The 26,674-nt window shown below is 37.2% G+C and overlaps 1 protein-coding gene across 7 annotated transcripts in view; it reads left to right on the top strand.

The window, feature by feature from the left end:
* The window catches only part of NCKAP5 (NCK associated protein 5), a 394,263-nt gene that overhangs the window by 198,096 nt on the left and 169,493 nt on the right, over positions 1–26,674 (top strand). The window contains exon 1 of one of the 7 annotated variants that reach the window (XM_049805322.1): positions 18,850–19,032. The exons of 5 other annotated variants lie outside the window; for them this stretch is intronic. In XM_049805322.1, coding sequence (XP_049661279.1) covers positions 18,941–19,032 — 92 coding nt within the window. In that variant the 5' untranslated portion in view covers positions 18,850–18,940. One more of the 7 variants, XM_049805341.1, reaches the window with a different exon arrangement.

Here is a 26,674-nt window from a genome sequence, read left to right as displayed (position 1 = left end):
TGCATGATGAGATCTTGTACATCAAATTGGATTTTTTATTGTTTTTGCCACATGAACAGAAACAAAACAATCAAAACAAAATCAAAAGAGACAATGGAATTTTATGTTGTATATTTTCCATCAAGACTGAATATTAACTCATTACTTCAGGCCCCTGAATCGCTGGAAAGTTCAAGTTCAGTTTAATATGGTGAAAACAAGCTTTCGTGGGGTGGGTTTTTTCCTTGGTTACTTTTGTTGGGGTTTTTAGGGTTTTCTGTGTTGGGCATTTTTTTGTGTTGGGTTTTTTTCCTCAGTGTCTGCCATGCTGCTCCTCTCATCTGAAATTGGGTTTCTAGGCAACACTGCAAAAGCTGTTAATAGCAATAATAAAATCTGTTCTGATCTGTTATTTTGTTTTTGGAAAATCTCCATTAATGCTCTTCAGATTTTAAAAAACTCTCAAAGTGTTCAGATAAGTCTGAAATTCTTTTGCTAAAAATGCTAAGGATATTTCCTTTTTAGTTTTCTGTTGTTGTTCTTGCTCTATGATCTTTGGTTTCAATTTTTACTTATTCTGATGAGACTCCCTGAGTAATATGCACAAATTAAATCCACCCTATGAGTATTCTTGGTTAGACTATTTTGCTCTATTACATATTAATCTTTGTTTATGGAAGAATTTCCTTAGGGCCTGATTTTAGAACAGTATTATTGTTACATTAACTAGAAGCCTTTGAAATAAACTTTGAAGATGATGGAGCCATGATTAAGAAAAGAAGGGGTGAGGGGAAGCCAGTCTCCAGAGTAGCGCACCCAGTAACTTGGTAAAATTTTAACTGTTGCATATTCAGATCTTTTCGGGATAACCCTTCATTATTTCTGTGAAACAGCGGTAATCTGATTCACTTCTACAGTGTTTCTGACAAGAGTAACTATTTTATTAGTTAGGATCCCTGAAGTCCACTGTTTTCAAATTAATCCATTCTTTTGCTTCCATTACTATTTGCGGTCTAGCTTGCTCTGATCTATCAAGAAGCAGAGGCATGCAAGTTCTTTGGATTGAAGTTGTTTGTCTCTTTATTTTTGTACCTCTGATTTAGATAAAGGTGAATGCCGTCTAAATCAGTATTATGTTCTTCTTAAGGCTGTCTGCACGTTAGCTATACTGTTTGAAGGCAAACTTAAATATCACTTTTCATTAATGGCACCTTGGTTGGCCCTGCTATTACCACACGAAAACTGCTATTGGCTTCATTGGGCTATGATTTTACTTTAGTGTAGACCAGATGCTAGGAAGAGAATGCATCACTTACTTAAATACTTCGTTTGCTTTTAAAACATTATGTTTGTTATGATGAATATTAGAGGTTATTTTTTCTTATGTTTAGTAGAATATTATTTGCTTACACAAACAGACTTTCTCCCTAAGCAAGTGTATTTTTTCTTACTCTGCTTGAGCAAATAATGAAACTGGCAACTGGATAGTCTTGTGCTGCTTAGAGATTCTGTATTGGTTGAAGGATTTGAGACCTTTTTCTCAATTTGAGAACAATTAAATGGGACAAGACAGGTGGTGATGGGAGGAGTTGTTAAAATCAAGCAAATTGGAAGTACTTTAGAAGATCCTAGAGAGTAGTACTTTAGGCCTAAATGTTCTGGTTTTCAGATGCAGATACACTAAAGTAAGAACATCTATTATAGCATAAATCTTTTAACTATGTTTAATTCCTGAACTGAGTGGATTTACATAGACATTCCTACATATACATGTAGAGCAGCAGGTTAAACTGTGATTTGGAGGATGTTTCCTTGCATCTGAAATTATTTTCTCTGCATCTTTGAAAGAATGAAACATAATAGTTTGTGGAAACCTGTAAATTGACCTTTGTAATCAGGGGAGGAAAGCTGCCTATTCCTATCTGAAATTGTGTGGAAACCTTAATCTGTCATATAAGCATATAGTTTGAGATTGAGGACTTCAGAAGGCAAGGGGTTTTTTTATTGATTGACGTTTCTGTTCTTACCAAGTAAGCAATATTCCAGGCTAGGAGTCTGAAATAAATCGAAGTTCGCTTTCTTAACATCTGTATAAATCTGCCAGAGCCTTAAAGTGACACAGTGGTTAGTTTGATAAATATGTGACAGTTGTTGTAGGAGAAAGAGCTTTTAAAAACAAATTTCTTTTCTAGAATTGTATAGTGGTGTAGCCAGGTAGTTTTAAAATTGTTTTCTAATTTTCTTGGAGGTGAATATATTTAAGGCGTGGAAAGATCCTGCAGGAAAACCATTTAATGCTAAAGCTAGGATTTTACACTATAGTTGGATGCAGTTATTTCTCCATTACTTCAGTATATCTCACCTTAAGGTGAAATCCTTGATGTTTTTCTCAAAACCACTGAGATCTGTTGCTTTGCTGCAGCTGTTCTGTTAAATTCTCTAAGGCCCTTTTTGGTATGACAATATATAGATGAATGTTGCTCAAATGCATGAAGACTAACCCTATAAATACCTATCAGCCCAGTTTCTTCCAAGACAGTGTCATGCAGTCTGACTTTTCCATTTTGATTGTTGGCAACTGTCATGGTGGGTCACCATTTAGGTTAGTATTATGCCTGCTGCCTCTTTATCCAGCTCTGGAGGAAATTAGGTTAATTCTTCTGGGGTTGTTTTTGTTTGGTTGGTTTGAGGTTGGTTTTTTTGCTTGCTCACAGTTTAACATTAGTTCCTCCTTGAACTCCTTCTATCTTGGACATTAGAGAAGAAAATACACAGTCTCATTTACCTCCTTGTTCTTGGTTTCAGCTGTGCTTTCCTACTTTCAGCATCTTCCTGCAACAGTAGGAACAAAAGTGCAACAACCCTGCCCGAAGCAGTAGGTGTGATTGGTGTGATTTAGAGTATCACTCTAAAAAGCATACTAATACACACAATATAAATTGATTACATTTCTCTGCTATACATCAGTAAGCAATAGAATTTGTTGTCTGTTGAGTGCATACAGTACATGTGACTCCAAACTGGGATTAAATGTTAAAGCAATAAAAGAGGTAGCTTTACTTAAGTTATTTTGATTGCTATTTTGGTCTAAGTGAAACAAGTTCAGTAAACACACTATTGTAAAGTATATCTCTACACAGTAATTGAAGAGGCTAGTATCAAATCTTAAAATCCCCTTTGGGTAAATTTCAAAAATTCTTTCAGTTAAGATGATGTTGTTTATAGGTATCACTGTCTGTGACTGGGAAACTGCCTCAGGCTTTTAAGAACAGATGTTATTGGAAAAGTAGGAAATGGTCCTTGTTTGATCTGCCAGGGTCCTGCAAATGGGATGAGTGCAGTTCTCATTAGATTGGATTTCAGCGTTCCCCTCACATTAATATTGACCGTAGGGTTAAGCCTGTCACTTCTGATGAGGGCAAAAATGACTACTACAAATCTGATAACACTTTGCATAAAAGGACTGCATGGCTGGTTTAAGCACATCCTACGTGGTTTTCTCCAATTATTGTTAATTCCCCTTGTTCCATTCTGGCTTGTCAGCAGGTGAGTGGAAATGATAACTGTTTTCCTAGCAGTTGCGATAAAGAGATTTTTTGCATTGCATCAGCATGTTGATGTTGCATCATCGCATTGTAATTTCTTACCACATCTGCTTGATCTAGAGGTCACCACCTGCTTGCACTTCAGTGGCCTTTACTGCCATGACTGGTAATCCATATACAACAGAGACTGTGTCTGGAAAGTATAAACCAGTAGGACACCTCAGTAGCCCCTGCGGTTGGTCAGTTTGTCCATTGAATGCCAATTTAGACCATTAAAAACATTTTAATCTAGTTTCTGGGGAGATTAAAATGCTCTCCTGTCAGCCATTGATGGTATTCCTTTGATTCTGTCATAGCAGGGATGAGTAAAACACTGTGTGGAAATTCATTGCTTGTCTCAGAGGAAGATCACAGAAGGAGCTGTCTACAGTTCTCCTCTTTTCTGTAGTTCTTCAGTAATCTCCTATCATCCTTCCTGCATGGTCTGTATGTAGGGTTATTGAAGGAGGCAGATTGTTGCAAAGATAGAGTTTATATCAAAGGCTGACTTTGTCATCCTGCCCTATGTTTTTAGATACTGCCAGATTTTATTAGATGTGACTGTGTGAAATGTTGCAAAGAAAACTAGTGAATCAGTATAAAACACAACTTGCTGACTTGAAAGTGCTCCATGTCTGGTGCACATCTCACTTGTACACTTCCTTCCTGTTTTGCTACTGACTACAAGACGTCCATCTTCAAACATGTTGTGGTAGGTTGACCTTGGCTGGCTGCCAGGTGCCCACCCAGCCACTCTCTCTCTCAGTCACCCTTCTCAACAGGACTGGGAGAGAAAGGAGTAAGATGAAAAACCTCATGGGTTGAGATAAGGACAGGGAGATGACTCACCAATTACCACCAAGGGGAAAGAAGACTCGACTTGGGGAAGATTAATTTAATTTATTGCCAATTAAAAATAATGTAGGATAGTGAGACACAAAGACAAAACTAGTAATACTTCTCCCACCCCTCCCTTCTTCCCAGGCTCAACTTCATTCCCAACTCTTCTACCTCCTCCCCTGAGCAGCATGGTGGGCAGCAGGGTGCGGGGGGTGGGGGGGATCTGCTGCGAGCGGTTCAAAACACTTCATCTCTGCCACTCCTTCCTCCTCACACTCTTCCCCTGCTCCAGCATGGGGTCCCTCCCACTGGGGTCTTTGGGTGCTGGGAGGCCTCTCTGGTGTATGGTGTAAGGGAGTGGTGTCTGCTTCACAGGCACCAGTTCTGGAGCTGCCACTGCCAGTGTGCTGGGCAGAGTGCTTTTGCTGGAGGACTGCTTAGCTCTTGGCTGGGCTCGCTGAGCCTCAGGACGTGGTGTGAATACTATTTTACTAGGACTTTGGCCTAATGCTTAGGATATCGATCTTGTTGTTTGATTAGAATTGACAGAGGAAAAGAATGAAGTTTCTTTTAGATTAACACTGATGGGGTAAGTATATTAGTATTTTTATTTATGTGCATGTACAACACTTGGGTACATATCTCATCTCTAATCGTTGCTCAGAACTGTCAAGCACTACTTTAAGCAAGATCAAGGAGCTTTTGTGTCATAGTTTTCATCTGGCAGAAAATAAAGGAATGGTTTAACTAAACCCACGACATTAAGCCCAAAGAGGAGGTTGCCCCAAGTTGTGTATGGAGTTTGACTCAGTTCCCTAGCTACTTTGAATTAAATATGCTGGTTTCCCATTCTTTGACCAACAAGAAGAAAAGGAATTTTCTAATTTTTCATACCAAGCTTAATTTTTTCCACTCTTTTGTTCTGTGTATGAATATGGTGGTTTTGAAAATACATACATGTGAGAAATATCTTCAAAGAATGTGTTATCTGAGTTTTCTTCAAAAACTATAATTCTTATTCTCATGTCAGAAACGTTTGGGTTGAAATACGCACTGTCATACAGAAGCTGAGAAAGAACAAAAGCAATGAGGTCAGAGTGACTGCAGAGGGCTGAAGAACCGGTGTAAACTCGAAACACAGAAGTCATGCAAGGACCAGAAGTTATAGCAGACTATATTGCATGACGTATATTGACTTGCGTAACACTTTTAGAGAGCAATGGATTGCTTTGCTTCAGGCATTGTTAAAGATGCACGTAGAGGTACATGCAGTTCCCGATCATCTGTGGACTCTTCCGGCACTGAAATTACATTAAGAGCCAGCCCTATTTCAGTACACCGATGCACTCGTAAATCATGTGGTGGTGTTTCATGGCAGCTCTTAGTTGCTGAAAGCTTCTTTCAAGGGGCCCAGGGAAATAGGTAAATTTTATCTCCCACAGACAAAAACATGGCTCTCTGTGTGCTCAGAAGACCTTGGGTTTGGTTTGTATTTATTTATATGCTGACAGTATGCGTCATACTTGTATTTCTGGAAAGTTGCATCTATTGCCTTTTACTGATTTATCAGAGCATGAAATGATACTTTGCTTCCTCTGTTCTAGCTAGCACTACAATTTAATGAGATATAGTGGGTGTTTTCCTTTGCATAATGTAATAGATTAGCACCGAAGTAGTACTAGGTTACAATGTAATCCTTTGTTTTACACTGTCTTTTAAAACATCCAAGATAAGCCTAACATAAAACCAATATATCAACCTTTTCACCGCTATTTAACACTAGGTTACCAGTGCCCATATACAGGTCCACACACAGCATATAATCCCCTCCATGCATTAATTTTTGTAATAGAAAGATGGTTTGAATGTTCTCTGCACTCCCATACCATGTTCCTAACCAAGCACAACCTATCTATATTAAGTGGCATGTGGTGTGTATCCATCATCTCTCATATGGCTGTTTCATTCCCAAAGTGAGATATCCCCACTGATGTTGAAGGAAGCTCCTAGAAGCATGTACCAAATAATGTTGTGCCTGACAGTAAGAGCGGGGATTCCTGTGCAGATGTAGTGAGTGGGTTTACAGACCCTTTTATGTTGGAGGACAGTGAAAACCTCATTTTGGTTGGATTGCAGACTCCCTTGCTACTGCTGTTTAAAGTGATTGAGGTTCGTGTTTGATGTGTATGTACTGTGAAATCCTGTACCTGTTGAATTTCACAGCTCTGTGCATTTTATTTTGCACAATAATAGGTATATTTTTGCAGGTATTTCTAGGTACAGGTAATTCTCCATTGTATAACATGTTTAGATTTATAAAAGGACAGTGCTGATATAGGAGCTAGGTTCTGTTACTGACTAACGTTGCTGCCTAAGAGCTGTGTGGTCATATATGGTAAGACGTTTCCAAGGTAGATAGGACCTGTGGTTGTCAGGAGGACTTCTGTCACTTATTGCTGGTTTGCTGTTCTTGTAGACGTATTTTTAAAATTGCATCGGAACATGCAAAGTTAAAGTACTGACTGTTTCTTTCCTGTACAACTTGCCATAGTTTTGTTTCTTTTGAACTTGGGAAATCAGGAAAGTCACAGATGTGTCATGTGCTGTTCTGCAATTCCGTGATGCCATATAAGGTAAAGAGACTATTCAAAACCAACACATTCCTTCACCTATTTAATAAAATGATTCCTTTGATAGACATGATAGATACCTTAATTCCAGGGACCAGCAGAAGGATCAGCAGATCTGCCAGAAAAAGATCTGCAAAGATCAGCAGAAAATAATTTATTTTCCTTTAGTTTACTTTTTCCCTTAAGGCAAGCCATTTGATATTAATTAGCTGTGGTCTAAAAGAACATCTTTTAAAATGTTTTCTTTTAAAATTATGTTCTTGATTCCGAGCCATTTTTCAGGAAAGAACCTGCCCTGATTACACTGCAAGTTTATCATCACTTTTTCTTCATAGCTTGCCATGATTACCCGCTATGTGTGTCGTGGTTTAACCCCAGCCAGCAACTAGGCACCACGCAGCTACTCACTCACTCCCCCCACCCCCCCAGTGGGTTGGGGGAGAAAATCGGGAAAAGAAGAAGTAAAACTTGTGGTTTGAGATAAGGACAGTTTTATAGAACATAAAAAGAGGAAACTAATAATGATAACGATAACACTAATAAAGTGACAGCAGTAATGGTAAAAGGATTGGAATATACAAATGATGCACAGTGCAATTGCTCACCACCCACCAATTGATGCCCAGTTAATGCCCAAGCAGTGATTCCCCACCCCCACTTCCCAGTTCCTATACTAAATGGGACGTCCCATGGTATGGAATACACCGTTGGCCAGTTTGGGTCAGCTGCCCTGGCTGTGTCCTGTGCCAACTTCTTGTGCCCCTCCAGCTTTCTCGCTGGCTGGGCATCAGAAGCTGAAAAATCCTTGACTTTATTCTAAACACTACTTAGCAACAACTGAAAACATCAGTGTTATCAACATTCTTCTCATACTGAACTCAAAACACAGCACCGTACCAGCTACTAGGAAGACAATTAACTCTATCCCAGCTGAAACCAGGACAGTGTGAAAGACCAAACTCCTTCATACTTAGGTCACCCCCAAATAAAAATTGGAGGTGTGATACATATTTACATTTATATACAACTAAGGCATTTTTACAAAGATTATAAAAGGACGAAAAGTAGTTTTAAAGAGAAAATCATGTGGAAGATGGGAGTATAGAAGGGCATATAATAGATGAGAAAGCAGGAATGCTTAACAGCTGTTCTGTCTTAGTCTTCCCTAAAGGAAAATAATAGCATACATATACCAATAAAGATAGACAATGGTGATCTGAAATCTCACAATAGAATGTGAAAGGTAACCAGTTAAAGAATTAAGATAAGTAGATTCAGCCAGGATTTCTTCATCGTACTCAAAGGCACCAACTGTAGTCAACCAACCACTGACAATTACATGTGTAGACAGTGAAGAATGAGCAAAGTCCCAAAGGAGTGCTATTTACTTATATATAACTAAGAAATTGTGCACAGAAGATTAGACCGATTTGTTGTTAATAAAGTTTAGATATGGTTCTACAATAGTCTTCATGAAGAAGACTGAACAATTATGGTACCAGTGCTCACTTCAGTTGCATGTGCTCTAATAAGTAGCTTCTGAGAAACTCATCCAGGAAGAGGGTTTTTGTTAAATTTAATGTATCCAGAGAAGAACTGGTGGGGTTAACAATGCTCTATAGTATCTCCCCTGAAGTGCTTTTGAAGTTAGAACATTGCTAGAATCAGATGCTACATCCTTAGTGGCAGCTACAGATGATCTGCTTTGGGAAAGCTTTTTCATGCGGGAAAAAAATTGTGATATTCCCATGTCCTGCGATGTGAGGTTAATCCCCTAGCTGACCCATTAGGAACTCCTTCCCACCAAATATATTAGAATAATTTTGCAATGTTTTGCAGAAAACGTGATAATAGGCAATATATTTAAAGGTGACAAGCTTCGATTTAGACTGAAATCATAAAACAGTTAATCAGTTTTGTATATGTGTTGAAAGTTCATGTGTGCTTTAAAAATATTAAAATGGAAGATCGTCTTTATAAGATCACGTAATTTTGTGAATGATTCACAATTAGAATGATTAGTTTTAAGTTACTACCCAGATAACATGGATTTATCCCATCTTAGTTTATCCCATCACACTTGTGGTTCCTTTTGTCATGTGATTGTAAACTTATACTTAAAAGCCATAACTGATATGCAATTTGCAGATTATAGACTGTTTCTCTTTGCTAATGGATCAGAGAAATGTGAGTCTATGATCACAGATTTTGTGGTTGTTTTTCTGTTAGACGCTTGAGGTGGCTTGTATTAATAATTTTCCTGTACTATAAAACCTGTGTTATAAACTGTAAATGTATCATTAATGGGCAGTGGTGTATATTCAGATTGATGGTGGTAGGCACAGAGCAAATTAAACCATGAGGGAATAGTATGATTAAAAAGGTGACATAAAACCAAATGATCTTGATAGTGATACTTCTCTTTTATGAGCATGATCGGAATCTTCAAAGGAGCATTGGTTGACTGAGTCTAAGTTTTACCTTTACAATTATACAACAAACTGAAACGGAGGGCCTACACTCCCATTCTAATTGCAACCAGATAAAATGTGATCCAGAAAAGTGCTCAGCCTTTTAAGATACTGGTATGCCTTCTGCTCTCATTAAGGGCAGAAGGAAAGGAGCGCTTCAGGTACCTTTGAGGAGTTTGGTGCCTTAAATAGTGCAGAGGTACTGATTTGTGGTACAGGGGATAAGAACATGAAATCCTGAATGTTATCTCTCTGAATAATAGGGGAATCCTTTGTCTTGTCTAGATTTCAGAGCAATGTTTTCTGTTCTTCATGTGTGTATGAGGCAGGGAGGAGAAAAGGGCTTTCTCTAAAGTTCTTTAACAGAAATGGTACAGGCAACGGTATAGGAAAACAGGCACAAAGATGTCCCCAATTTGATATTGCCTGTTATATCTGAAGGTAGGCCCTATAGATTGGGACTTTTGCTCTTTATTGTAGAATCATATCTTTACTCACAGTTTGCATGGCTGGCTTTCTAATGCTGGTGTGCAAGTAAACAGCGGGTCTTTGAAAGTGACCAATACATGATTTGTAAATATAATCAGTTTGTCATCCTGCTCTGCATAACCTCTTAAGTACCTACACTAACTAATGGAAATAGAATAATTTATCTGCCTGACTTGAGGTGGTAATATATTTTTTCAACCTAGTAGCAATTTGTAGTCTGCATAGATTGGATTGTTTCACAGGAGAATTATTATGGTAATTTTAATTTTATCTTAGAACTTGTAATTATTCCACAGTATTGTTCTAACGTAACAGGCCATGCAGCAGTTCATTTGTTTGTCAGTGCTCAAAATTGGACAGGGCAACTTAAAAATTTAGTTTGAATCTTTTTCTATCAAAATATTTTGGGTGTGTGTTTTCCTCTATGAGCACATTTCAAATATGTTGCAGCAAGTATATTTAAAGCTGAAAAGCTATTATATTAGGTGCAAACTGTTTTGGAGTTTTGCTTCGCAGAGTATATGATAAACATTAAGAGAACAGAATGGGATGTGTATAGGCTTACAGACTTAGTTCTTCTAGTTATTCATCCCTTACTCTGATACTTCATTTTGCTAGATATTCTACAGGTGAATCCTCAGCGACCTATGCCCTAAAGGCATAGGAAGTTTGTTTCAGCTGCATGGATGTTGCTTGTGCGTTTTCTTCATATATGTAATGGAAGTTGCTTAGAGGAAAAAAGGGATTTTAAAAAAGAATATATGCTTGGTTTTAGTCCATGAGTATCGGTAAGGACAGCTGTGAGGTATTTCTTCACTCCCGTTTGAAGGAAAGGCTTAGGATTCTCACTGAGTTTGGATCTGGATCTAGCAGAGGGAACATCCCCTGGAAAGAAATGGGTATTTCCCTTCTGAAGGGTGAAGAAAGCACTAAAAGACAAATGTTACAGTTTTAAGTCATCTGACATGAGTCAAACTCTTCAAACAAATAAGGAAAATTGGTGGGCCAGATCCTCACCAGCTCCTGAAAGGTGCTAGATAACTGCACTAAAAACAGAGCAATGAGAGTCAAGTACATCTGGTTTATGGCAGGAATGGACCTAAGTAATTGCTGTGGGCTTTGCCCGTAAGGGTTTTATTGCTTAAAATCTTGGTATTTTTGCAGTGTCATTAATCATGCTGAACTTATGTGACTAATATGGTTATAATTCCTAACTCCATAGGGATTCTGTTACAATTTAGTAACAATTACTGTCTACTATTTCAGATAGCTTTTATTGTAAAGCATTGCCAAAACTCTTAACGTGATTTTCTTTGGTCATAATGTGTGCTTCAGTTTGCAGATACTGTAAGAAAATGTAGACTGATTTGAATGATTGTTTCAGTGTAACATGGTTTTAATTCTATGTGTAGTGCCTGCCTCATAATCTCAAATTCTATGAATTGGGCACTGCTACCCTTCAGTCGAAATGTGTATTAAATAGCATTAATTAAATATGTATTTCAGTAAACATCCATTGTCTTCCAAGCATGCAGTACAATAACCACGGATAGGTTATTCTGAAAACATTGTCCAAAGGATGTCAGTAGAATATTGTGTTGCATAAAACAATGAGCTGCTTTTGTGACTAAGTAATCAGATAACTAAGGATATGCTGCAAAAGGATGCAGAGTAACTACAAATCCTGTTCAGAACAAGTCATATTGTAGAGAACACTTGAGTATTTTAGGTTTTTGATACACACTCTTAGTTTACATATACCTTGGAGAAGATTTTTCTTTTTCATCATTCTGTTTTATGATAGCTGAATCCCCGTTCAATTGCTTTCTTCAAGAGAAGGGATTTTACTCTTCTTGGTTTTCCCCACCATTCCAGATAGGAAAGAAGATGTGGTATGCTGAGGAAAAGTTGCATTTGTCGTGAGAAAAGTGGTTAGGAGGAGGTGTGAGACAATGAGACTTAATGCTTCAAGGGAACAGAGATTTCTGTAGTCTTTTGTCTTAGCACAGGAGGTTGTGCTGCATTTTAGAACTTGACATACCTTTTTCTGCAAGCATTATTAATCCTCCTTTCTGTTCTTCTATATTTGTGGGATTTAATTGTCCAGTTTTTCATGCCAGTTCATAGCAGAGAGAGCACCTGCTGTACATTTTGCCAGCATTGGAAATCCAAGCAAACTGTGTGTTTTGAACCAAGTTTTCATTCTCTAGGAATACAGATTAGATCATTAAGTTGTAGTGCCCTTATCAGTGTTTGCAAGCTGCAGTCTATTAATTGAATGAATGTGGCATGAGTTGATATACTGTCTCACCTGATCAGAAGGTAACCTTTTTCTGTCTTCAGCTATAGGTTTCATCCTTCATCCTAAAGCTTTTTTAGAGGCACTGAGTTGATTGTGGTTTTATTGCTGTGTTCCGTTTGTCATCAGTTGGCAGATTCCTTCCAGCTTGTATCTACTAATCATAAGAAAGCTAATCATGTAAAGATCATGTATATATGATAAGTAAGTAACAGTAAGCCTTTGTGTATATTCCTTTTTACTGGAAAAATCAGTAAGAAACTGGAAAATTCTGACCACCTGTACTACTTTCTGAAAGGCAGGTAAGGCAGAGCAAGGTAATCAGTAGATTAAAAAGCCAGGGAGCTGACTGACTTCAAAATGATAGTTACCGTTATGGTATATCAAAGTGGATCTGTGTTAAAAGTGTCTACAGTGGAGATCCCTCCCCTTGGCTTGTTGAATGCAAGTGTATCTCAGAATATGAATTCTGTTCAAGACAAAGTATTTCTTAATCTTCTCAAGTACTGGAGATGTCTGCTGCTACTACACTTGTATTCTCAAACTGAAGAGGAAAAAACCAAGAAACAAAAAACAATCCAACTGTCAATGTTTTCCTTAAAAGGCAAATGTCTGTCAAATTCAGTTCTTATATTTTAGTCTCAACCCTTCACAGAGAAAAGAGCTCATTTTGTCTATGACTATGTAGTAGTGAATAGTGGGAGAGTATCTTATATTGGTGTGAATTTACTGTAGAACCTGTTAAAGAAAGAATGAAGGAAACTTACATTTTTAAAAAAATATTTGAATTTCATGGAGGTAATTTAGATCCGTTTCTGAAATATTTGTTGAAGGCAATTTTAGTGTATACAGGGAAGAATAATGGGTCACTGGTTTCCCTAGTTTCATACTACAGTGAGTATTCTTGTGGTAAAAATACTTTAAATATTCTGGGTTTCATTCAGCTCTTGTAGTCATGTACTAAAATGCTGAAATTTATAGCATTGCAAAATAACAAGCAAAATTTTCCCCTTCCAGACTTGCCTGCATTTCACTGTGAACCCTCTGTTGCATGTTTTGTGACATATTTAGTGTTTATTGCAGTGCTATATGTATTTTCTCAATCAGTTGTTTGTAATAGGACAATTATACTGGCAACTACAATGTGAAACACATGCATCGTGATCCATTGTAGTGCTGGCAGGATGAGAAATGTCAATTGAGGTTGTTGTAAGAGGTTTCCTAATCCTGCTGAACTAAGGAATGAGATTCTTTCAGAATCATTGCCATCTGGAGTATATAAAAATGTGAAATAACCTTTTATCATTAGGTTGGCACATGCTACTGGAGCAGTATTGGCATTGATGAAGTTCTAATGAAATGAAATACTATGCACTGAGAAGAACTCACTGCTTCATTATTTTGTCTAGGTTCTTCAGAACGCTCCCCTCCCATTTATGAAGGTTATTGAGTAGTTAATAATGATTTAAATCTAAAACACACAAAGTCTTTATTTACAATAGTCTGGCATTTTAATATGGATATTAATCTAGTTATAAATACAAAGCAACATGTATGTGGTGGAGAATAATTTGTAATTCATACTATAATCGGGTAATTTAACTCACTCTGTTTTCTTGACTTGCTCTACTTATTCGACTTTATTTATTGCCCATAAATTTTAGGGTCTAAAATTAGGCCACGAGGCTTCATCCCCCACCTTGTCAGAAGCAATCATGGCACATAATCCTTCCATAATCTGATCACGCCCACTGTGGAATAGTTGTTCTGTCCAACTGTTGCTATTGCACGCCTGTTCTGTACTGAACTGCTCTTAGTTGTAGTACATGCAATACTGCTAAGTTTATGCATATTTGTTCTTATATAAGGTTCATTTTTTAAATACATATTGACTAATTCTGTCCCCACTGCATCTTTGCTTTACCAGACTAAACTTGTCTAGCTTTTTTAGCCTGACTCTTTGCTGTGCCTGTTGCAATGTAAGTTAATTTTTCTTGACGATAGGCAGTCTGAACATGCATTTCAGATGGGTCTCCTACCAATTTCACAGGTATTGTATGTCTGTTCACTGACTTCTTCCTAGAGCAGGTGCTTTTCCTCACATAGAGCATAGCTGCTTACTATTGATGAGAGGAGGATATTGCCAGGAAATACAGCCGGCACCCAGTAAGATGCCTATAGGCATATATAGGTGACTTGTTTGAGAGTAAATGCCTGGACTTTCTTTAGCAATGGCCTTACAGGTAGTGGAAGCACAGGCTAAGTTCCCAACACCCTTGGTGTTCACACTGCCCCCAGGTCTTCCTTCCTGATCTGTTCTATGTCTTTTGCTGCTGTCCTGAAGCCTTTCCTGTCTAGCTTCTCTTACCTGTTCTTTCTTCAGTCTCTGTTTATCTGGATCCTCTTTCACTTAAAACACCCAGCTGAGTTTCTGAATGGCCAGTATTGTAATTCTTGCATTCAGGAGAGACTGAAATTTGCTGTGTATTTGAATTGTTTAGCAAAGCTTATATGGTTAGGCACATTTCTAGTTAAAAATGCTGTCTGATTTGGATGTCGAATCTTAATCACTTTGAATCTTCAGTCTGTGCCTTACGTTCTCATTTTGAAGGGTTAATCGTCGTGGAGTTCAGAGAACTAGATGACAGTCCTATTTAGTCTTCAGATTTAATAATATGAAGGCTCAGAGGTAGGGCTGGATTTAGAAGATGAAGGATTAGGACTGTTTAACTAATTCTTTTGAGGATGTGATTTCATTCTATCATGCTTAAATTGAAGTGGGCCAGTGATTTTGTGATCCCATAAATAAAGTAGATGAGAATATGTTTTATTTTAAGCATCTTGTTTAGTCTCTCTAAATTCTTACATAATTCTAACAGAAATTTATGTCTGCAGTATTGAGATTAATTTAATGTTTAAAAAGTGCTAGCCAATTCTTGTGCTAATTATCTTTATTTCTGCTACAAAGCCAAAACATTGCTGATATTTCTGTAAATGAGATTGCTGTCAATTTCATAGATGCATTAGGATTAAAATAAAAGATGAGTATCATATTCTCTGCCTTTTACTTCTTAATGTTTTGTATTAACACTTTTCAGTAAAACCTCTAAATGCATCTGCTGTTATGTGTTGTGTGTAGGTACTGTTGCTCAAGCTAGTAAGAATGCACAAGAGCACATTTTAGGCATTCTGAGAGCATACTTGATTTACCTGCTTTTTTATGATTTTCCAAGACAAGTGTTGGTTTTACAGTTAGCTAATAACCTGTAAAGCTTCAGAGAGAAATTAAAAAGGAAAAGAGCACTCCTCCTCCCACCAGAATATTTAGAGAGAAGTCCAAATTGTGATGGTAGCTAACATGCAAGTGTCTGAGCTAGCATTCAATGAGTAACACAGCACCAGAAATAGTGTCTTTATCAGTGTATTCTGTAAGCCTGCTGGTTTCCCAGATGAATATGCTATTGACTGCCCTGCACTGAGCTCCTTGATGCAGTGCTGTTGGTCAGGATCTAAGCCAGCTCATTTAAAGTTAACTTGGTTATTTGAGCTGCAGCAATGGTTTTGATGAAGAGCATGCATCTCTTGCAGAAATAACATTCAGCAAATTATGTTAGGAAGATAAGCAGTGCTCTAGAGGACAAATAATCACACTTTTAGAAATTTAAAATCTACATTTCAAAAATACATTAATTTAAAAAATGGAAGAAGGATTATCTCATGGTAGTAATAGTGTCATTGCCTTCCTGGTCCATGGAAATAGAGAAGATTTGTAAAGACTAGTATTGTCTTTTGTTACAGAAGCTGATACAAATCTAATAAATAATATGATCTCTTCCTAATAATTCAGTCTGCATGTAGCTTGAAATTTTCTTTTTCTGACCTGAAGAAACACTTGTGTAAACATGTTTCACTCTTTGTTTTTCTGCATCTAAATCAGCTGACTTTAAAAAAAGATTATGAAAATGATTCAAAATCTCTTAGGATTTGTTTCCCCTGTTGGTTGCTAAATGAAAATAATGACATTTTACAGCTAAGCAAGCAGAGGAATTCTGAACAATTTACTAACTAATATTGCTGTGAAATTATACATGGCATTAAGAAATAGAATGGGAAATATTTAAACATTGAAAGAAAACCGTCGTAACTGCAAATCTGATCCATATACCTGGTGAAAAAAGTTATGTGTGCAAATAAAAAGACACAAATGAACTCTAACGGAATGTCAAGTCTTTCACAGGCAGATTGCATTTAATGAAATCCATATAAACCCTTCAAGTGGCTACTGACCCCATTGTTTCTAGCCCCTTACTCACTGGCAAGACATTAGAGGCAAGACGACTTTCAAAGTAGTTGTATATGTATGCTCATAAAAAATATGCCTTGTGGACCCTCTGAAAAGAGTCCTGTATATATATAATCTAGTATGTTGTTCAGTATTGTGTTCTTAATGAATTATAAACAAAGAGCACAGTACACTTGAATTGGGTGTGATCAAAATTGCACACTTATGTTATGAAATGGGATGTATGGGCAAAGGCAGTGACGATACCATGGGAAATGTATGCCTTTGCTCAGACCCTGCCAACTCCCTTTTAAAAGGATCCAGAACAGCCAATGCTGAGGGAACTGAGCAGGAAAAGGGAAAATGCTTTCTATGTCTTGTCTCCCTTTCCAGAATCAAGAATGGTAAATGCAGGTGACTTATGCTTAGTGAGGAAGCAAATACTGAAATGCTTCTTGTCAAGAGTTTTAAATAAAATTTTGAAAAGCATATTTGAAAACAAAGCAAGGCCAAACATTTCCCACAAAATTTTAAGTTTGATGATGGTTCTTTAAGACTTAGGGTGTTCAGAACAGGGACACAAGAGCTTAGTTTTACAACAACAAAATAAATTCCCTGGTGGCATGTGGGTGGAAAAGGGTCTTAAGCTAGGTCTCCTCTCCTTTAAGCAAATAACCTCATAACCATGCTATACTTGCCACCTGATAATGTCTGGGGGTTTTTGTGGAGGGAATGGGGGTGGGAGAGCAGAAGGCTTTATTTTGTCACCCTCTTTTAGGAGTAGAGTGAAGGGTTGAGAGGGTAAAATATTGATTTCATTACAGTGTTCACCATGGGCCTCGCTTCCATGCAGCAGGTGTACCTGGGGCATAATCAGGAGCTATTCTGGGTAGTGCAGCTGTCGAGTTGAGAGCTGAATAACCAAGCAGATCTTTGAGATGGGGATTTGAGTCCCCATCTTCATGTATTCTGTGGAGATGGCAGAGGAAAATACTATTTTAAAAAAAGCAAATTTTTTGTCATACGTTTATGTAAATTTTTGTATATGGGACTTCTCATCTGTAGAATTCATAGTGTTTTGCAAAGTAAATCTTTGTTTATTCAGTAAAACAATGTCATATCTGAGACTAAAAATCCCAGTCTTCACTCTGTGATGAACTTCATAAGGTGCATAATAGGATTGAGTTCTTCATCAGGCATTGAATGCTTACCTGAAAAGCATAGTGAGGTAATAGTCGATCAAGCTGATTAAGCAGCATTGAATTAATGAAAAAAAAAAATACTAAAAAGATTAAAACTGCACATGAAAAATGGGGTAGGTGGGAGAGAGCAGTGTTGTTACATGTCAGGAAACTGTTTTCCTGTCTGAATTTCCAAGCTGCATGTTCTAACCACCAGTATGCTACTGATAATACAAGATCTTTTATCAATACATTTTCTAAAGAAGGGGGGTAAAAACCCCTAAATTGAAAAATACCCGATACACATTTCCAAAGATGCCGGCCAGTGTAATGAAGTTTTCAGTCAGCACCAGGCTTCTTGCTAATTGAGAAGATGAAAGCTCTGGTTACCTGGTGCTCTAAGTCTGTAGGCTCCCAAATCAGCTTAAGAAGAAAATCTTTGGAAAGAAAAAAAATCCACTGTATAATTTTGGGTTTCAAAATTCTATGTGGTATAGATGATGGTAGTTCAATAAACAAGTTGCAGGTCCAGTGCAGCGTATTACTTACTGTAAGCACATTCTAATTGAGTTCTGTTAAAGCTGATTTAAAAGGTTTATTGTATTAAAAACTACAACAGAGATACCTAGCTTTCTGATAAATGGAGTACTGGCAGATCATATCTTTGTAATTTATGAACATACTAGTTTATTATGAATGTCATTAATTCACTCTGATATATTTTTGCAAAGAGAACAAAAGGATATGAAAAAGAATTTGAGGAGCAAGAATATTAACTAAAAGGTGGGGGCAGGAATAATGCTTCTTGTCACATGCCTGGCTTTCCTGTTTGGGGTTTAAGAAAGTCTGGCTGTTAGGATGTGGATTAGTGGTAGATTCATTCTTCTTCATGATGTAGGTCAGACACTAGCAAACATGTGGTGAAGAAAAAGCCTGTTTTCCCCAGTAGCAAGTGGAAACAGTAGCTCTGCGGACTTTGAAACAGAGGACCAGACAGAATGATTAGTTTTGATGTCCCGTGTGGTATGCAACAGATTTGAAATGTATGAGTAATGAAGGTTTCACGCAGAAGAGTCTCTGACTGCACAGTGTGGGGCCACTTTAATGCTTTTTTAAAAAGCAGCTCAGTTCCTGAGTAGCCTTTTGTGAGAAGTCATTTGTCCAAGTCAGAAAAAGGAACTGGCAATGTCCCGGAACATGCACAAGAGGAGTGTCCCTGGGAGAGCCTATTCGCAGGAGCCTGACTTTAATTTCATGCTAAGAGAGGCTGTTTGCAGGTACTGCATCTTTCTGGAGAAACTTTTCTTACTGATTGTGTCAAGTCTGAGAGAATTTAAGGTGAATGATACAGTGAAATTCATAAAGTTGATTCTATACTAATAGAGTTCATGCTTGTGTGCAATCAATTTGAAGAGGTCCTAAGACCTCTTTTACAGGACTTTAAATGTTGGTCTGAAGAACTGTTTCTTCTTTCAGTGTTTTATGTGAAATCTCATCATTTTTCATGCCATGGAAGGCATATAACTCTGATGTGTAGCAATGTGTGATTTATGCAAGCCACAAATTTAAGTGTCATTAACCCATGGTTTAGATATTTCTATTATATTTAAAATAGTTTCATAGATTTATTGTGGGCTAGTTCCATTGCAGCAAAAATGATCAGAAGGCTTTCTTTGCAAGTTGTGATAATGCTGTTGTTGACTTAGAAATGAATTTCTGAATTTTAGTCGTCTTCTGTCTTCTCCTTCCTCTCCATTTTTAGTTTGAATTCTAAAATTCCTATTATTTAAAAACCTGCCATGACAATGACTTCTGAGAACTGACTGCATATAGACCAGCTCAGTGTTGTTTGCATCTCTCACTGTGGATCTTTACAAGTGTCGCCTTCTTTATAGACAAATTTATAGTTGTCATTAATCATCCATCCTATTTATAGTTTTTTAGATGTTTTCACTCTTACAGTTAACATTTACATTTTTTATATTTTTGCTGCTTAATTACATGTTGCTCTTTTAAGGACTAGTATTTAGAAATGAGATCAAAGACAGAGAGTGGTTGTAAACAGTTTAAAAAACCCCACATTAATAAACCCAATACTAGGCATCTTTTTTTTTAATTTCTAGCTTCTGCTGTCTGAAGTTGCTCAGTTTAGTCATCAGAGGTGACCTTTTTATTTGTAGAATAAAAATGGAGGATTGTTTCTATGCTGTTAAGTCCCTGAGGTTTTAAGCTTTGATATCAAGACAGACCCTTGGTGTCTAGGAACAGACAGTGCCCAGGATTGTAAATTGTATGGAAGGATTGCTAGAAACTGAAAAGTTCTTGATACAGTACTGTGCAGACTTTGTAAGAAGCAGAAAATCTGTCAGTTTGTAACTTTTTTATTTTTCAAGTATCAGCAACTTAATTTTCCAGCCCAAATATAATGGAAGGCTTAAATTTCAGGATGAACTGAAACCATAGTCAGGATCAGATACTGAAATCATGATTACCATTTTCCTTATTTGGCTTCTCTAGTGTCTTTTGGATGGATGCCTCACAAAAAAGACAAGAGTGGCTGAATTTCAAAAATTGTAAGAATTAAAAGTGGTGGATTGTGTTTTGTCAGTTTGCTAACCAAATTCATTGTGCATTGATGTTGGTGTTGTACAGTACCTTAAACATCTTTTAAGACTTCTTGTGGGCATTTTTTATTGTAGAACATTGTGTCCGTCAAGTATAAGTGTTCTCATTTGCAGGTGATAAACCTTGCTAAGTCTGTTGAAGTTTTTGTGTGTTTTCATAGCATATAACTCCTAATAATTCACTGGAAAATGTGTGCATACTGTGATGAAATTAGTCATACCCATCCAGGTTAACTGAATACCTTTATCACGTATAAAAGTAGGTTTTCCTCTTGTCAACTCTTCTTTCGGATGTCTCACAAAATTATACTGGCTGATACAATTTTAAGGAAGTTCGCAACTGGAAATTTTGGTAATGGAAGTATTGATTATGTGTTCAAAGCATGACACTTGGAATCATATCTTTATTTCATTTCTAAGGAAAGATTATATCTACCCCCTGCAGGCATTTTAGTAACTAATCTGTACGAATCAAATTCCTCCTGCTGGGTGTAATTAATTCTTAGGCCAATCTAATATTTTGTAGACTGCTTGTTTGGTATAGATCAGCTTGATTTTAATGACCTTTGAACGATGAAATTTCTTCCTGGTTAGATCAGCCAGCTGAAGACACCTATCTGTCTTTCAGTAGCTGTATGTGTTTCCTGGTGATGGCATCTGTTTTCCACATGTTCTTTATCGTCCTTTCAGTCTACTGCCAGTACTCTGGTAGGACAAGACTGATGTAGAGGTTTTGGATACTTCCTTTCTCTGTCTAGTTAGGATAGGCACTTTTCTGGGAAGATTCTATTAACAAAAGAATTTTTAAAAAAACTTTGGCCCTATGTAATATCTTGGGATATTGAAAGTCTAGGTCTTTTATCTACAGTGTTATCCTGTTTAAAAATAGTTGAGCTGAGATAGAAATTTGTTGGACTAGAGGCTATTTACAGCTGGGATTTTCTTTCCTTTTGCTAGGCAGTTTTTGATGTACAAATATATAATAAGATGTTCTAATTTCAGAAATTATATTCTTCCATGTCAGTCTCTTTAACTTCAACTTCTGCTGTTACATTAATACAAAAGGCAATTTTGGTCATATAGCAGCTCTAACAGTGCTGCTTACATGGGTATGTTCCACCCACTTAGCGTAATGCAGCAGTAAAATGGGAAAATTTATCTATAGGCATTTCTGTATGTCTCAGCACTGCATAAAATCCTAGCAGAGGAATTCTGTGGTAAGTGTGCAGCTTTTCTTTCTAACTGGTGAACTGTATTCTGGGGGATTGTTTCAGCTACAACAGTGGCTTTTTTGGCAGGTGAGGTTAATGGTTTCTGACAGGAATCACTATGTAGGCTTGTTTTCCTCAGTTTGAGCTCTCATGTGTTAAGCTTTCCCGTCAGACTTACAAGAACTTATCTGTATTTACAACTCAAAGAATTATAAATAGGATGGTTTTGATATCACTGTTCTAAGATTATTTTATGAATTTTCTGTTCTTCAGTGTTTTAAGTTTGCATTTCAGTTTTCATCTGTCTTCTGAATCATAATTTAAGCCTGACTTAAAGGTACTCATTTGTTAAACCAAATTCTATCAATGATGAATTCTTATGTGCTTAAAATATCATGAATATCTTTTGTTCTTGCAGGGAAGTTAGCCGGTATAAAATCTGGTGTTTAAGCATTCCATACTGCAGTGCTGCGCTCAGGAGATACTTTGTTGACCATAAGCCTCTATCAAAACATAACTGATGGTATTTGGCTCCAAAAATGAAGAGACTATATAGGGAAAATCCAAATTTATCCAATTAGTCATACAAAATCTTTCCAGTTAATCAGGAAATCTGCTTCTATGTCTGTAAAGGGCATAGCAAGTTGAGACATTTTTAGAGAACTATTTTAGTTGATGGGGTGAAACCCACAAACCAAAAGAAAATTTTGCATATTTTGTCCATAGCTGGGTATATGAAACCTGTAGCTTGTAATTGCTGAAATATGCACATAAGTAAAACGGAAACAGCATGACAATATCATTTGTTCATATAGTTCCCAACTTCCACTTGCAAGTGAAAAAAAGTAAAAGTATTTTATGTAACTGCTATAAAGTTTGTTGATTGTATCAAATGTCCTACAAATATAGTAAAAAGCAAGAAGTCTTTGTTGAACATTCTGCTGTTAAATATTCTAGTGGTGATTCTAAACTGTGAAGAGCAAAGTCCTAACATACTCAGATTTTGTGGAGGATTATCAACTTGTCCAAAGACAGATACATGCCGGCATCCGTTACTAAAACTACATGAGAGTAAAAATGGAATTTGTTTCATTTGTAGCTTTGAGAAGTTATCTTAGTGGATGCAGAAGAAACTCATAGGGAAGGTATTTGTTGATAAAAAAATTGAGCACCACTGTGGCCATCTGGAGAAAAATAAACCAAGATACTTAAGCAGAAAGAACAAACACTGCTATATCACATTTCACATAGGAGCTTTATTTTTGGTGGTTTGCTCTTATGGATCTGATAGGTAATTAATTTAGATTGAAAATCCCCCTATAGCAGAGCACAGACCTCTTCTGCCAACAGCCATGTTGAAGCAAAAAGATATGAAGCTTCTTAACAGCAGTCAAAACCTAAAACGCGTGAATTGTGGCTGTCACCTTTCTACTTTGAAGCCATACTGTTAGACATTATGTGAATAGAGGTAAGCAGATATTCTATGATATATTTTTTGGTTCTCCTTGCACTTACATAATTCATAGGCATACATTAACATGCACACAAACCAGCCTTTCATAATACTTCAGAATCCTGTCTTTGTACTGACATATATATGTGAAAATAGATTGTAACAATCCCTGTGGCTATTGCTAAAGAGAAGAAGTTGCGAGTGAGGAAAGTAAATGTCTTCCAGCTGAGGATGAATGTGGTGGCTGATGTTGGAGTAAGTTATGTTAATACATGGTTAGCATTTAATTTGCTGCCCACTGTCATCTTGTTAGAAGTTCCTTAAGCAAAAGCTTTGCCATGTACAAGAAAATCATATCTCGAATACTTCCTGTGATTTTGCATATGAGCCCGGTATCTGTACTAAATTTCTGATATTCTTACTAAATTTTTATTCTATTGAGAAAAACCTCCCACTGATTTCAGCAGAGCTTCATACTTCTGTGGTGCAAGTATCTTCCCCGTGGCCAGTTATACTTGTAACATAGATGCTGTTATAATTAAAATTACTTAAAATTATTTTACTCAAAACTTATCAGCCATTTAAATGGTTTTCAGCAGCTCGTTGATCTCATGTTCCTTTTGATTACCAAGATATTGATGACAAGTAAGATCTCTTCCAGTTACCTGGATTTGCATGCTGGTGATCGGCATCTGTATGCCTTTATTTCTAATGTATAAAAAACCAAAACCCAACAAAAAACAGCTTAGAAGTACACTCCTGGGAGAACTTTCTTTTTAAACTCATCATTTCTTATTATGTTGTTTAGTAAGAGCCCACTGGAAGCATAAGACAAAATTCTGCTTCTTTATTGACTTGGTTTTACTACTGAACATGCTTGTTACTTTATTATATGAATTTCATGTGTATTGGGCCAATGACAGTTTTCTTAAAATACCTCAAAATTTCGTGTACTATGTTCTAAGGATCTTAAGGTCTAGCATTTGACAAGTATATTTCTTTCTATAAGCTTTGTCAGGGTCTAATGAGAGTTTTAGGCCTTTTGCTGTCATAGATATACCTTACTGCCTTTCTGGTTTATGAAACTGCATTAGTATCTCTCCAGCCAGCAGTGTCTAAGCACGACTCACTGAAGAAATGTAACTGAGGCAATGTCTGTCTTGTCTGTTCCACACCCCTCCCCAAGCTACACATGAATGTGTATGTCACTCTTCCATACAGAGTAAGAGGAGAAGAGGAAATTTTATGGAAATTACCTCAGAAAATATGGCTACAATAGTAATGTTAAGTCTTTATCCTATTTATTAGTTATTTCTTCTTCCGGAGAGGGAAGCTTGTACCTAGCTTCCCATTTCTACAGCTCTAGGTACCTCTGAAAGTGACAGGGAAACAATCAGGCTGCAAAATTTCAACAAATAAATCTGTGCTTGGGAGGGGAACCTGGTAACTAAGACAAACATTATCTTTAAAATTGGTCGGTGTTTTGCTTAGTCTCTGAAGTACCTCGCATTAGCATCTTTCATGCTATAATTGGCATTAATAATGTGTTGCGATAGAATTGAAATGCCTCATTTTGCTGCACGCTCTCTAAATTTTTAGTGGGTGTCCCATACCATTTACTGCTGGAGACTCATAATGGCTCCACACTGATTCTGGGTTAGTTTAAAGGAGTTGCAGTCCGGAGTCTTGCACCTATTTCTCTTCCATTAGTATTTCACAAGCAGGAAAGAACAAGAAATGAAATGTGTTTCCTAGCTTATCAGAGCTATGAGGGGAGTTGCTATTAATTACTGGAACAGAGCGATAATATTAATATCCTTGCCTGGCTGCTCCTGTACGCACAGTATCATATTAAATGGAGTAAAGAAAGTGTTTGCTGCCTTTAAGGAACACAGGCACGACTTAGTTCCACTTTCTCTGGGCTTTGTCTGTCTGTTGTATAGTTGGAATATAATATGAAAAAGTAAAGGACTTTCAAGTGAAATAAAAACATACCTGCAGAGGGAATAAAAAAGCCAAAATTAGGTGCTCAGGTTCCCTTTATAATGCACAGAGAAAGGTGCTTCTGAAGGGTGATTCATAAAGCCTTCATGCTGAGTGAGAAACCAGCTAGAGCTGAGGGAAAAACTATATCCCTTCCTAGAGCTCATGCCCATAAACCAGTGCTACAGACAAACTGTACAGAATTTGTCTTTAAACTGGTTGGAAGAAGAAATGATGGTGGAGGGGGTCCTCTCTTTCGACCACTTAATGAAGGCAGCAGCTGAGCCAGAACTGGAAGACACAGTATCTACGCACTGCTTAGACTGAGGGACGCTACCTGCTTTATCCTGTCTTTCAGGAGGGTGGTCCCCTAACCGGCACATGAATGGCCTCCTCATGGAAATATTCTCCTTTTTTCCCCTAAAGCTGGGCTTCTTCTGGAAGTAGTTCATTTTACATGCATCCATATAACTATGCAGTCACTGGATAAAAATTGCCCACGTTTCCTAGGTGAGTGTCCCAACCATTTAGAGACCCTTTGTGCCTTTCTTCACGCTGGCCGTGGCCTGCTATTGATTGTATTCTAACTCCAGAGCTGTAACATAAAAGGTCAACATCACCTTTCTCTCCCCACAGAATATGGTTATTGTGACTATGTTTTAAGAGAGTTTCAGTCCTTAGCATAAGTGATAGCTGTACTCCAAGTGCACGCGCCACATCTGGTGCTCTTTGTTGACTCTAGTGCTGCTCTCCCCCGTTCTGATTCCTCAAGACTCATCTCTGTCTCAGCATGCGCAAGCTCACTTATGGATCCAACTCAGTGATCTTAGTGATGAAGTCCCAAATTGTCCTTGGCATGGCTGGGCCTTCTCCTGTATGAGTGAAATTTGGCCAAAAGAATCAAAATTTACTACAGCACTTAATGTTTCAACCTTCTTTATATTGTGTGCAAACCTCATTGTGTCTTGATTGCTGATAGCAAGGAATGTAATTTGTTAAGTATATATTATTGGGTTGGTTTTTACATAGACTTGTAGCCATGTACTAAGGAGACTAGTTTCATAATGCATTTAAACTACAAAAGCATATAATATTAAATAATTAGGAGGTGAGAGATCTGTAAGAGTATACTAAGCATTGCCAAAAGTAGGGATTTTGGAAAGTTAAGCCAAGGTATAAGCAAAAGAACCTGAGACTTTATTTTGAAACCTACCCTTTAGGCAGCTTAGACAATGAAAAATTATCATTCAGCTGGAGAGAGTTTAAATAGCAAAGAAAACTGAGATAAGATTTACCAGGCAAATGATGGTCATGGCCTGATGCCACATGGTCCTGACAGAATGCACAATTAACCTTTTTGTTTTACTATGCCTGCTTCAAATACCTGCAAGGTTATAATATTACCCTGGGAAAATGAGTTTGAGTGACCTACGGCTAAGTAATGACATGAATAGTAATGAGATGATAGGTGGAGTGAAGAGATATGTATTCTTGCTTACCCACTGAACCTTATTAACTATATATGTAACACTATATTTAGTTCAAGTACTCGGTTAACATCTATTTATTTTCTAACAATTCATTGCTGTGGGGTAATGTTAGCACTTCACGAAAACATTACTTGGACACACTTAGTCATGGAACAAAA

The sequence above is a fragment of the Accipiter gentilis genome, chromosome 1 (genome assembly GCF_929443795.1).
Source record: "Accipiter gentilis chromosome 1, bAccGen1.1, whole genome shotgun sequence".
NCBI classification, from domain to species: domain Eukaryota; kingdom Metazoa; phylum Chordata; class Aves; order Accipitriformes; family Accipitridae; genus Astur; species Astur gentilis.
The sequence above is the reverse complement of the archived record's forward strand: the minus strand, read 5'-3'. Positions and strand labels throughout refer to the sequence as shown.